Genomic DNA, 12,406 nt, shown 5'->3' with positions numbered 1-12,406 from the left:
CACCAGCACAGAGATGCTCCGACTCCCTGTCCTACCACCAAACTGGCATCTTTGAAGCATCGAAGAAGAGGAGTTCCCGAATCTCTATCAACTCTTCGTCTGTCTCGCAATTGTGATGGACAATGGAGTGGAACCGGTAGCCAATGAGCTCCTGGACGCGGTCTCATCCCTCATAACTATCTTTCGCTGAGGAGCAACGAGGGTGGTGGAGATGTCTCACATCAAATCCAAAAGACCCGAACAATTAAAGACCTGGTAGGTGGCGATGAGATCGGTCGAAAAGAGGAAGGGACGATATATTTCCTATTTTCTAGGGATTTCTTTGTATTTTTTGAATATTTGAAGAGTGAAATATTCATAGAAGATATTAGGGATATTTCGAAGATATCTTTAGATTATTTAAAAGGAAAAATAACTATGATTATTCTATAGGGATTTGATATCTTTGAAATATGAGGAATCTTGTATCTATATATAGGGAGTGAGTCCAACGTTCCGAGGAATGGCGAGTGTTGGGTGAGATTTTTCGGGAATTCTCTCGGGGATATTTTCTCCGTAACTCTATGGTTTTAGAGTGCGAAAGGTGAGAGAACTGAGAGATTAGGAAAGGCTCTTCTCGGTGAGGTTTAAGTTGGTAAGGGGGCTTGGGAAACACGAGTAATATCTAAGTTGTAATCTTCAGTTTTCGGATCTAGTGGATACTCTTGCTCTGCCCGTGGATGTTTCACACCATTTGAGAGTTTTACCATGTATATTTGGTGTCGTTATTTTTTGATTTATCGTGATTCTAATATTGTTTGGATGTCTTTCAAACAACAATTGGCATCAGAGAATAGGTCGTGGAGCTGTTAAAGATGTCGAGCTTGAGATTCGAGGAGAAGAAATTCGATAGGACAAACGACTTCAGATTGTGGAAGATAAAGATGAAGGCTTTGCTGGTTCAGCACGGCCCAGAGGGAGCACTAGGAGGAGAGGACAAGCTGGATCCAACCCTGACGATAGACTAGAAGAAGTCGATCATGGCCAAAGCTCTTAACATAATCCAATTGAGCCTGTCAAGCCAAGTCCTGTGGGAGGTGTGTGATTTGGTCTCGGCACCAGAAGTTTAGAAGAAACTAGAATCGCTATATCTGTAGAAGTTCCTGATGGATAGGTTGTACTTGAAGCAACGATTGTATAAGCTGAGATTGAGTCCGAGAACCTCCATAGGTGATCACGTGGATTTGTTCAATCCGATCATGATGGATCTCGCCAACGTGGATGTCAAGATAGAAGACGAGGATCAAACTTGTTCCTATTGTGTTCTCTGTCAGAATCCCATGAGAGCTTCGTTGACACTGTACTCTATGGGAGGGCAATCATCGCCTTGGAAGATGTCAAGGTGTCATTGAACTTGAAGAAGTTGCAGAAGAAGGTGATCGATAACCAGGGAGGGATGGTGAGGGACTTATCACAACAGGCAGATCGACTAAGAAGAGGTCTCGTAGCAGGTGCAAGTCAAGACGCTGAAAAAGGACTTGCTGGATTTGCGACGAGGAATGCCATCTCAAGCGGGGCTGTCAAAGGCGAAAAGTCAAGGCATCGACGAATATAAGGGTGACGGAATGAAGCGGAAGAAAAGGAGACATTCTCTTAGCTACAACGGATAGGGGGACAATGTCTTTCACTATCTTGGGTCGATCAGGTACACCATGGGTTCTTGATTCGGGTAGCTTTTACCATATTTGTCATGATAGAGAGTTGTTTACTGCTTATCGGTCTACAGAGGGTGGTATAATTCTTATGGCGATGGTCAGACACGTAATATTGTCGGTTTAGGTAGAGTTAGAATTGAGATGTATGATGGTAGTGAGATAATATTGTCATACGTTAGGCATGTCCCGGGTATAAGGAAAAATTTGATCTCGTTAGGATGTCTTAATGCTTTTGGTTACAAGTACAGAGGCCAAGGTAGAGTTTTGAAGGTCTCGAAGGGAGATCTCGCGGTGATGAAGGGGGTGTTGCAGGATGGAATATATGTTCTACAAGGTAAAGCCGGTATTACGACAATTTTTGAGAAATCAACTCTGGAAAAAAAAAAGGTACTTGGGTGATCTCGGCCTTGACAAGGTGGATGGGTGAAGGTCATTGCACTCGATCAGTAAGTCCTTGAAATTCATTGTCAATCGAGTTATTGCTTTTGATGAAGCTTCTTTGGTGGAGCAATGTAAGAGCAGGAGTTGAGGACAGGTAGAGAAATCTGTGAAGAAGGTGGACTTCGCGGCGGAAGACCCGAAGACTCCTGAGACTCAACCTGTGGTGGTAGAGGATGTTCAAATGGGAAGGTCTGAGGGGAGACAACATTCTCTATGGAACAGTTTGCGAACAAGAGACAAGCAGAAGGAGCATTTAGACCGTGGGATTGTTTCGGGCTTGCGGAGTTGGTGCTCTTAGGCAATGTTGAAGTCGGGGATACGACTTGTAGATGAGTCAACTTTGGCGTGTGCACAAAGGAAAGCTGAGGAAGCCCGGCACCTCGAAGGAGTCCAAGGGTGGCTTGGAATAAAGCGACACGCATGCAAGGTGAGGTGGAGCTCGGTAAGGGCTGTGATAGAGCAGTCGAATGAGAAACTGATCATGCTTGGCTGAATGCGAGCCAGGGTGAAGATTTATTGGAGATGTCTCGCACTAAATCCGAAAGACTCGAAGAATTGAATACTTGGTAGTCGGTGACGAGATCTCTCGAAAAGAGGAAGGGGCAATTATATTTCTTATTTTCTAGTAATTTCGTTGTATCTTTTGAATATTTGAAGAGTGAAATACTCATAAGAGATATTAGGGATATTTCTAGGATATCTTTAAATTATTTATAAGGGAAAATATCTATTTCTATAATTTATTGCGATTTTAATCTCGTTTGAACGTTTTTGAAACAACAAAGGGTAGCATGCCACACTCCACCCTTCTATACCTCTCCGGTCCTCCATCGATGCCAAGCTTTGATACAGCACAAGCACCTGAATCCTTCACCTCTACAACGAGGCATGCTCCTCAATTTTCTCTATTTATTTTGTCTCTTATCATTCCTGATTATTAAGATGCATGGAATTACATTCGAATGATCCTCCTACTTAAATAAATCCACGTACCACGATGAAAAGGTGCACACGTATTTTTTGATTCACGTTGGTTAGGTGGGTGTTTCAGGAAAAAAAGTCGGGAAATTATTGTGAATATAACAAGAAAAAAGGATGAAAAATTTTGTGAATACACATGAAAGTATATTTCTTTCTTCTTTCCAGCTAGCAGAACTGATGATTTCAAGCTTTATATGGGGCTTAGCCTTAATATGATATGCGTAATGCTCTTACTATGGGATCAGTATGTCACTTGACTGAATGATGCAGCGGGAAGAGGAATTACACCTTAACGGTTGATGATGATTTTTTTTTCTGTGCACCTGGTATTAAGGAGGTCAATGGACATTGACTAGTCCATTTTAGAATATCAAGTATTAAAAATTATTCTCTTTCCTACCAAGTGCGTTTTCTGTGATTCGAACTATCATCACGGAAATTTGAGCTGCTTACCACTCAACCTACACTTTATTGGTCAATATCAACATCACAATGATCATCTTTGAAAATATGAACATCATCACCATTATTTGCAATAATATCATGTAAATTAACCATCTTTGTGTTCCCTGCTCATAAAAGTGAATAGGAATATCATAAACAGTGCTATTCTTCTCTAGCTAACAATCTCAATCTCGGATTACTGATCATTGTATAGATATGCAATAATGTATCCATGTATACTTTCACTCGTCGTTCCCATTTAGTGTACATAGATAATAGCCCCCTATAATGGAGGAAAAGAAAATGTATATATTGTGACATAAGATAATAATCATATTAAGATGACAATATCACTCGACAATGTCGTTTAACAAAGTTAAACTACCAAAGGACTTGATGTTTATGTCATTTTTTTTGTCAACTTTCGAGATAGTACTATCAACATCCACATTATAGCACTCGCATATACACTTCCATGCCTCTCCCTATATCACTATTACCTTCCCAGCATGCTGGGGTTCAGGGAAGAACTCATCTTGGGCCTTGATCATATTGTTATCACGGGATGAGTTTTTATTTTTCAAATCTTGTTTAGATTCATATAGTGTTATACTGTGTTTTATATTAACCGCATACATAAAATTGGAGAACCCAAAAGTTCCGCAAAAGTTTAATTGTGGGAAAAAGCAAAAAATTGAAGAACTTACCTGTAGAAGTCTAATGTACTAAGATAAACTAGCTGTCATGCAAAAAATTGATGAACTTCAGTAGTAACAATATTTTTTATAGGCAAATCGGTCATAATTTATGTGTGGTACCTCCCACATTTATAACGCATCATACATAATATATAATGTAGATAATACATCATATCTCTCTCTTTAAAAAAATATCTGATTTGGTTTTTGAAAATCAAATATATAACGCATCATATCTACGAAAACATAATCTAATTTGTTTTTCCAAAAGCAACTATGATCTTACATGATTTGTTTTAACTAGATCCTCTCATAAAATATTTTCTAATTTTAAAAGATGCAAAATTGAAAAAATTACAAGTCCCATAGATGTATGTACCATCATCCTCTTTACGGTTTTAAGCAAATATGCTGACAACAGACGTCGGCAATAAGTTCCAATAATCCACCAAATCTATAACAAATGAAGGCAGATTAAACAATTTTAATTAATTACCTCCCTTCTCATTCAAACTTCCCCCAGCAGTCATAGACGAAGCTAAAGTGTCCATTACCTTCCAAGCCTAAGTCATTAAGATTAAGAAGAGTCTGTCACCAAGCAGAGAGTGGGAATATTACAGCTTCTACATAGATCGCCAGACATTCTCATGGCAACTCAAGAAAAAGGCATATGAAAGTTCGACTCAAAAGTTTGAACAGAGACACAAGTTCAATTCTTATGGGAACAGATTATAATCAGGCAGGCAACCAGTTACCGACTAATCGACTCTCATAAGAGTAATAAACCCGCAACAAAAATGCCCAATAATAATACTTAACGAGACGAGAAAATTCATCCAGAGTTTAGTGACGTGTTCTCTCCACAATGAAAAGACCATACATCAGCTAAGGAACGAATTCAGGGAGACATGAAGAAAAAACCACCAACAGTATGTCAAATGATACCAGAATATAAATCCGGAATTCCATACATCTCTGTCTAGTCGAAAACTCTCAGCTTAATGGCTCAATACAGCTGGCTGCTGCTAGATGCTGCTGCACAAGCGGGATTCTCGTTTCTTTTTCGATTTTTGTATAGCTTTTCGAGAAGCCTGCCCTACATGTCTTGCACGCTTCACTAACAAACCCAAGCCACAATAAAACCTGGTCCCCAAGATAATATAAAAAATAAGTTACTGATGTTGTCGGAGTCAGGGAGAAACCTTTTTTTTTTTTTAAAGAACAAAAAAAAGATCATCATCTCCTTACCGCACATTTAAACAAGAAAATACCACCCGTCAAGCTGCAACATTAATTTCAGATTTGACTGCAGCATGAGCAGGCGTTGGTCACATATACCTGCAGATTGTATACAACGAGCAAATGTATAAAAATCCAAACTCAACCAATAAAGAGCATTTATAGAAAGATTTACTACGACATTATACTGGGGGGAATGGTACTCCTCACATGCCATATGTTCAACAAAAATATCTTTTTTACAATATATCCGGCGACTTATTGCTAAAGATGTTACTTAGATAGCTGCATTTCTGTGAACAGAAAAAATCTAACAATTGCAGATAAATTAAACTGGCATAATTTACCGTTCATTGGTTCATTTGTTTTATGACAATTTAGTTATAACTATTTTCTTGCATCAGGAGAAATCATTTCAATGCATGGAGCCAGTATCCAGCCAAGAGGTGCATAAGGCTCAATTGATTTTTAGGCTGATTTTCATTATGTTCAATGGAGCACGAGGTTTTCGACTGAAACTATCCTAGGTGTACCCTCAGGATACTGTTTAAAGCAGTTCTATTACAGCTTTATTAGCAAATGTTACTCTTTACCAAACAAAATCCTTATGAGTTCTCAAGCAAACAATGTTGCATGTTCTCTAGTTAAAGGACAAAACCTCATGCAACAATGCAAAAGGCTCGAGCAAGATTACCTAACCTATCTTGGAAAATACAGCAGCCCAGAGTGCTCCAGAACAAACACTGGAAATCACAAAGGGCCTAGGAGAAGGCCTGCAAGCATTTAACGATAAATCAACACTTGATAACATATATATCGCATACTTATTAAAACAAACTTGATTAGGTAAACATAGACCTTTTAATTGTTTATTGGAAAACGTCTCCTTGCAGAAAACCTTCACTGTCCAAAGTTCATCTCTGAGTATCTGCAAAGTGAGTCAATTTGAATAAATTAGCTCCACAGATCAACCAGCAGAATAAATGCTATATGACTTTCTCAGGTTATGTGCTCTCTTTGCCCAGAAAATGACTTACCTACGAGCTTTATTCTGCCGCTGCCCCTGTTCTTCATTTACAGCTTCTGCAAAAAAAGAATATGAAATATCATCAGTAAATCTAAAATCTACAACTTGTAGGAAGGCACATCCAAGTTCTGAAAGAGCCAGGGTCATACCAGTTCCCTCAGGAGGCTTCGATTCATTATTAGGCTTATTTGCATTACTCTCTTTGCTGCAAATAACACAAACAATCGAGCCTCAGAATTATACACGGTCTCTAGAAGATAAAAGATTCAATAAATCAAGAAAATGTAACTCCATATATCAAAAGTGGAGACCAGACATTCGAAACACATGGTTTCAAGTAAGAATAACCAACCATGTGGACTACATATCATTCCACCATACTCCTGACTAGACATCTTACATATTCTCTAACTAGAAAAGGCAAGGCACAAGCATTTCGCGATTCAAGTCATTTCTAATGAGCTGCTTTCATGTAAAGCCCATGATCTCTCCTCTCATGAACATCACATCTAACAGCAGCAGTGTGAATCCCAAAAGAAAGAGTGAAGGGGAAATATATATTAAAAAAAAAAAAAAGGGACCTCGTAGTGCTAGCAGCAGTTGTCTGCCCTGAGGGGGGAGCATGATAAGAACCATCAACAGCAAGGTAAGGTGAACAATATGTGGCCCCCAAGGCTCCTGCAGCACCCGCAAGAACTGGTAACCTGATCGTGATAAAGTTGGCAGTCAGCACACAGCTTTCTCAGACAACATAATAGTCCCAAGAGCAATATTTGTTGTCATGCGCTGAAGACATCTGCACTGAGAAATCCTACTTTGAAGTTCTGCCTTATAATGTCAGAAGAGCTTTACACTTATAGATGCATCCCCAATCAATCAGAAGGGTTTATACACAAAAGACCGCTAGGAAGTATCCTCTAAGACCCAAAAAAGGACACAATAGACCAAGACTGCACAAAAGAAAGATCTGAAACATAATTCATGAACCAAAAGTGAGCACCTGCCCAGGATGTTAACTTCAGCAGAAGCAACTATGGAGAGAAATTGAAGGGAAAACTCCCAAAAAAACCTTCCTAAGATGACAACCGTCACATCAAAAAGAAAAATAAATAAATAAACATACCAAGTCATCTCAGAATTCCCTAAACCAAGTTGAGGCTGAGCAACATATCCAGGGAATGCCATGCCGACCGCAGGAACTCCAATACCACCAGGATGCTGACCACGAAATTGCATAACTGCACAACAGCATTCCCAATTTCTAATAAGAAGAGAAGCAATAGTATAAATAAAACTTAAGTAACTAATGCCATGCTATATATATTACAAAAGATGTTCATTCTCAATGATAAAACCTTCAAACAGTTATTATATTCCCATAATAGTTACTGACAACAGATCACATATAAGCAGCTAGGTATCTATTCAATTTATGACTTAAGCAATCGAATATTCAGTCTTTTCCGATAAAAGCAGGAAGAGAGTGAATCTGTTCAATCAAAATTTCAGTATCTGTGTTTTTCCATGAGAAAAGAAGAACCAAAACTCCACTACCAAACCAATACCATATCAACACATTCCTGTCCCATCCCTGTAAAAATGATGAATGTTTAATCAAAATCTTACCAGGCAAAAAGGCTGGAGTACCAGGGAAGTTTTGGTCACCACGACCAACACCCATGGGCCCACTAGCTCCCATAACATGGGCACCACCATAGATAAAAGAGCCTCTTCCACTTCCTTGTATGCTGCCTTTCCCCTTGGCAACCAAGGCGCCTTTGGACTTGCTTGATTCTGACAGGGTATCTGACTCCCCAGTATCATATGAATTTACTGAATTAGCTGTTTTGGGTGGAGAGGAAGCTTGAGAACCACTACCAGGACACTGTCCCAATTGCTGAGTACAAGGTTGAACTCTATTAGGAGCTGGACCACGCTGAACATTATGTGCTTGCACTTGTGGAGAAACTTTATTGACTTGGCCTTGAGGGAGAGTAGACGGATAAGCCATCTGCCCTGCTGCAGGAGCTGCTCCCCTTCCTTGAGCCCTTCCCTGAGAAGGTTGAGAAGAACTGATCGGAGGAGATCCAGAAGCAGCAGCTTGCACGGGTGAAAATGATTTCCCAGAAAATGCAGTCACAAGATCATCAATGGACAGTTTGTCCGTGCCAATCGGATTAGAAACATTTTTTCCTCGCAGTAAAGGATTGGATTGAGGAAGAGAAAAATTGTCATCCATTGAAGGAGGGCGACTGTTCCTGTTAGAGTTTCCAGCTTGCATATCCTTCTTCTGTGACAATCCACCCTCCTTATTGGATGAGCCAGAAGGGTAAAATGGAGGAGAAGCAGAGCTCAGGATAGATCCAATGGCATTCCTCCTCATCGGAGCAGAATCAGATTCTACATTTGATGTAGTTGAGTATGTCTGTGCCGAGTTACCATGCTGTGGGTTGTCTCCAGACTTTGATCTAACGAAGTCCAAAAGGAGGGAATTACAACAGAACCATTAAACACCATTTGCAATAAATAGCTAAAGTTGTAAATGGCAACATCATACTCACTGTTTGTTCTGGCTGGGTGAACCCTGGTTGCTCTTCCTTAAAGAATGGTCGTATCTTCTAGGACCTCGCCCTCTCACAGTTCTGGGCACTGCAGCTTGATTGTTGTTACTGTTGGTTGCAGCCCCAGTGCTGCTATTGTTGTCAAATGGTTTAGACCTATTCCCTCTCCCATACCCACGATCTAAACCACGGTTCCTGCCACGACCTCGACCTCTTGTGTTCCTCCTCCTCTGCACGTTAAAGATGAAAAACAAAAATAATCAGTTTAGAGCAAATGTTGCAAGTGTAAAGGTAAAGAACTGAATGGTTCTCCACAAATATTTTATGCATGCCATCCATGGCATTACTGCAACATTCCAAGGGTCCCAATAATCTTCTACACTAAAATGCTTGTCGACTAAACGAGTATCTTGAGCATCAGTAGCCCGAGGTTGTTGCCATAATCTAATCACCCCTCATATGCCTAAAACCTGTCAGGCTGTCAGCATATAAAAAGCTACATACCTCCTCATAGTGCCTTTCCTGCATAGACATCTCTTCAAACTTATCATGGCCCCACTTCCGCTCGTCTTTAGATTCCCATAGCTTCCTACCACCGAAAGTTCGCCTAAAGAGGAATGAGAATCAGATGAAGAATTGGAGATGGGATGGGGCTGAAAGATAGGAACTCAAATGCAAGGAAGAAAATCCATAAAACTTCACAGCTCAACTAAATACTACAATAAGAATCATGGTTTAAGAGCTAAGAGTAACAACAAGACCTGATCACATTTTGCCTTGCAATATCAAAAGGAAGATCGATCACAATACACAAAGTTTACTGCTTTCAACATGTATAGTAGAGACTAACCAGCATGACTTCATTTTGTTTCGACTGGTATCATAAATAATTTCTTACAATCAACAGCAGCTATCTAGAGAAAGCAATCATAAATAGTACCTCCCCTGCTATTCATGCTTCAATGTAACAACAAAACTTTAATGACTAACCGGACCTATGACTATTTCACATCATCCAAAACATGAAATCTGGAATTAATACCTGTGCCGACCACCTGCATTGTCTCTAAACCGATCATCGTGCATGTAAAATGCCCCCGCAGTGGGCACCGCATAGGGTTCGTTGGACTTCTTCTCCCCATCCTGATTCGCTTGACCCTCAGGGGGAGCATCACCAAACTCCTCAGCAGCACTCTCAGAAACACCTGCAACAGCCACTTTCTTCTCCTCGTCAACTCTATCTCTAACATCCTCACTCCCAAGACCCCGCCGACGCACTTCTTCATCATCAATCAGTTCCTCTTCTTCATTGTAGGCCCCTTCTTCTTCCTCATCAATATACTCTTCCTCCTCGTCGTCATCATAGTTGGCAGCCCCACCCTGGCCGTCGGATTCATCCGAGTGATGAATCCTAGCCTCCTGATCAGGACCCTCCCTCTCCTGCTCCGCTCCCCCCTCTTCCTCGCTGTCCTCATCATCACTCGCCGCCCTCCGCCTCCTCATCACCAGAGACTGCTTCGCCTCCTCGGGATCACTCTCATACTCCACCTCCTCCTCGCCCGCTGCAGCCATCCTCAGATACCAAATCCAGAGCAACCGGAAACCTCAATATACCGAAAACCCCAAAACCCGAAATGCTTCTCAACGACCACGCACCAACCAATCGAATTTCCACACGACAATGATCGAACTTCACGAAACCAAACGCCCAGGACCAAGAATTCAACCGGTCAAACCAAGAAAAACGCAATACAGACGCAAGAAATTTCCCCCTCTTGGGTCGTGAAGAATTATCAGCGCGTAATTACGGGAAGATTAGGGCATGCAGAGATCGGGGGGACGAGAAACTGGAGAAATTGTTAGGGTTCTCGGGTCTGGTGATTCGGATCTGCTTCCGAAGGAAAGGTTTCCATGGAAACCCTAGATTCTTATAGAAGGAGAAGCAGAAATAGAATTTTTTGGGGGGGCCTTTTAGGTGTATGGCGTCATCAAAAAATAAATTATGATGAAACTCTATCCGCATAAATATTTTCCAATAATTTTAATTTTTAATTAATTGTTTCGAGAAGGGTTCCCGTGGACTCGGGTTTACGGGTACAACGCACACGTGGCGAATCAGGTGAGGCAGTCTAGGGATATTTCGGGGAATTCGTACGTCATCCTGAGTTCAGGATTGGTTGGCTGGCCTCCGAGCAAGTTCGCGTTGATGACGTGTCGTACTTCTATTGGTTGTCTTTCGCGCTCTTGGTTCGAGGCCCTGAAGAGATGACACGTCGGATGCAACTCCCCGAGGAATGGGATGAGATGAGATGTGAGATGCTGACTGCTGTTTGAAGCAAAAACCGCAGAAAGAAAAAAAAAAAAGTCCCTCTGCAGTGCAGAGAACATTTCTGGGAGTTAAGAATTATGATTTTTTTTTCAGCTAATTACTATGAAAATTAAAATATATATTCTGAAATTGAGCAGAAGAAGAAAAGAAAGGAGAAGGAAAGTATATTCTGAAATTAAATTCTGATTATTTTATTTATTGCCATAGAAAAATTCAAAAAATGCATAACTTTGCCAATTACTTAAGCAATGTGTGGTTCGTAGTAATGAATTTGACGCAAAAGTTTAATAGTAAGGCTAGCCGTCAAAACTGAGGGCTCAAGAAGAAAGCATTACAGGGTAAAAAAAAATTGGATCTTTGAATCAAATCATGGAATCACAGGACTCTATAATCTACGAAAAATGGATCTCTATATATATATTATTTATTTTACCTACACTTTACAGAGGAATTATTATTCGTACAGATTTTTATATATTTAATTATTTTATTGGATTTTTATAAATATTAATATTTTAATTAGTTTATAATTATATTATTAATTTTTTGATAATCTCTAAGTTATCGATACACAAACAATATTAAATTCATCATTTTAGGTCAGCGCTATTGAGTACTTTATTTACCTAAAAAACTAAGCACTACTTTATTCACTTAAAAATATTAATATATATTATAAAATAAGTAAATATCAAATGAACAAAATTATTTTAATCAAAATTACAATAGTTAATTAAAATCTTTTAATCCTCGAAAAGAAATTTTTAGCTTTTAATATAAAAATATTAGTTAACAAAAAGCAAACAATCTTAAATTCATCGTATTAAGTTAGCTTTATTAAGTACTTTATTTACCTAAAAAAATAATCACTGCTTTATTCACTTTAAAACAATAATTTATATATATATAAGATAAGTAAATATCAAATGAATAAAATTAGTTTAATTAAAATTACGATAGTTAATTAAAATCTTTTAATCCTCTAAAAGAAA

General features: G+C 39.5%; 1 protein-coding gene across 4 annotated transcripts; it reads right to left on the bottom strand.

Moving 5' to 3' along the window:
• Positions 1 to 4,566: 4,566 nt before the first annotated feature.
• LOC116199996 (protein MLN51 homolog) lies at positions 4,567 to 11,079 on the bottom strand. 4 transcript variants are annotated; one of them, XM_031530629.1, is made up of 13 exons: positions 10,128 to 11,078; positions 9,590 to 9,692; positions 9,086 to 9,315; positions 8,151 to 8,992; positions 7,648 to 7,762; positions 7,106 to 7,228; positions 6,674 to 6,729; positions 6,535 to 6,580; positions 6,356 to 6,425; positions 6,192 to 6,270; positions 5,507 to 5,596; positions 5,230 to 5,401; positions 4,567 to 4,821 (listed from the first exon to the last, which is right to left on the bottom strand). In XM_031530629.1, the coding sequence occupies exons 1-9, from the start codon at positions 10,655 to 10,657 to the stop codon at positions 6,398 to 6,400; spliced, it is 2,073 nt and encodes a 690-aa protein (XP_031386489.1). In that variant the 5' UTR covers positions 10,658 to 11,078; the 3' UTR covers positions 4,567 to 4,821; positions 5,230 to 5,401; positions 5,507 to 5,596; positions 6,192 to 6,270; positions 6,356 to 6,397. The 4 variants fall into 4 exon arrangements, with proteins under 4 accessions (XP_031386489.1, XP_031386488.1, XP_031386490.1 ...); XM_031530628.1 differs by lacking the exon at positions 4,567 to 4,821 and having other exon boundaries at positions 5,008 to 5,401; XM_031530630.1 differs by lacking the exon at positions 4,567 to 4,821 and having other exon boundaries at positions 5,008 to 5,401; positions 6,197 to 6,270.
• Between the last annotated feature and the right edge of the window lie 1,327 nt (positions 11,080 to 12,406).

This window comes from Punica granatum, chromosome 3 (assembly GCF_007655135.1).
Source record: "Punica granatum isolate Tunisia-2019 chromosome 3, ASM765513v2, whole genome shotgun sequence".
Taxonomy (NCBI): Eukaryota; Viridiplantae; Streptophyta; class Magnoliopsida; order Myrtales; family Lythraceae; genus Punica; species Punica granatum.
The sequence above is the reverse complement of the archived record's forward strand: the minus strand, read 5'-3'. Positions and strand labels throughout refer to the sequence as shown.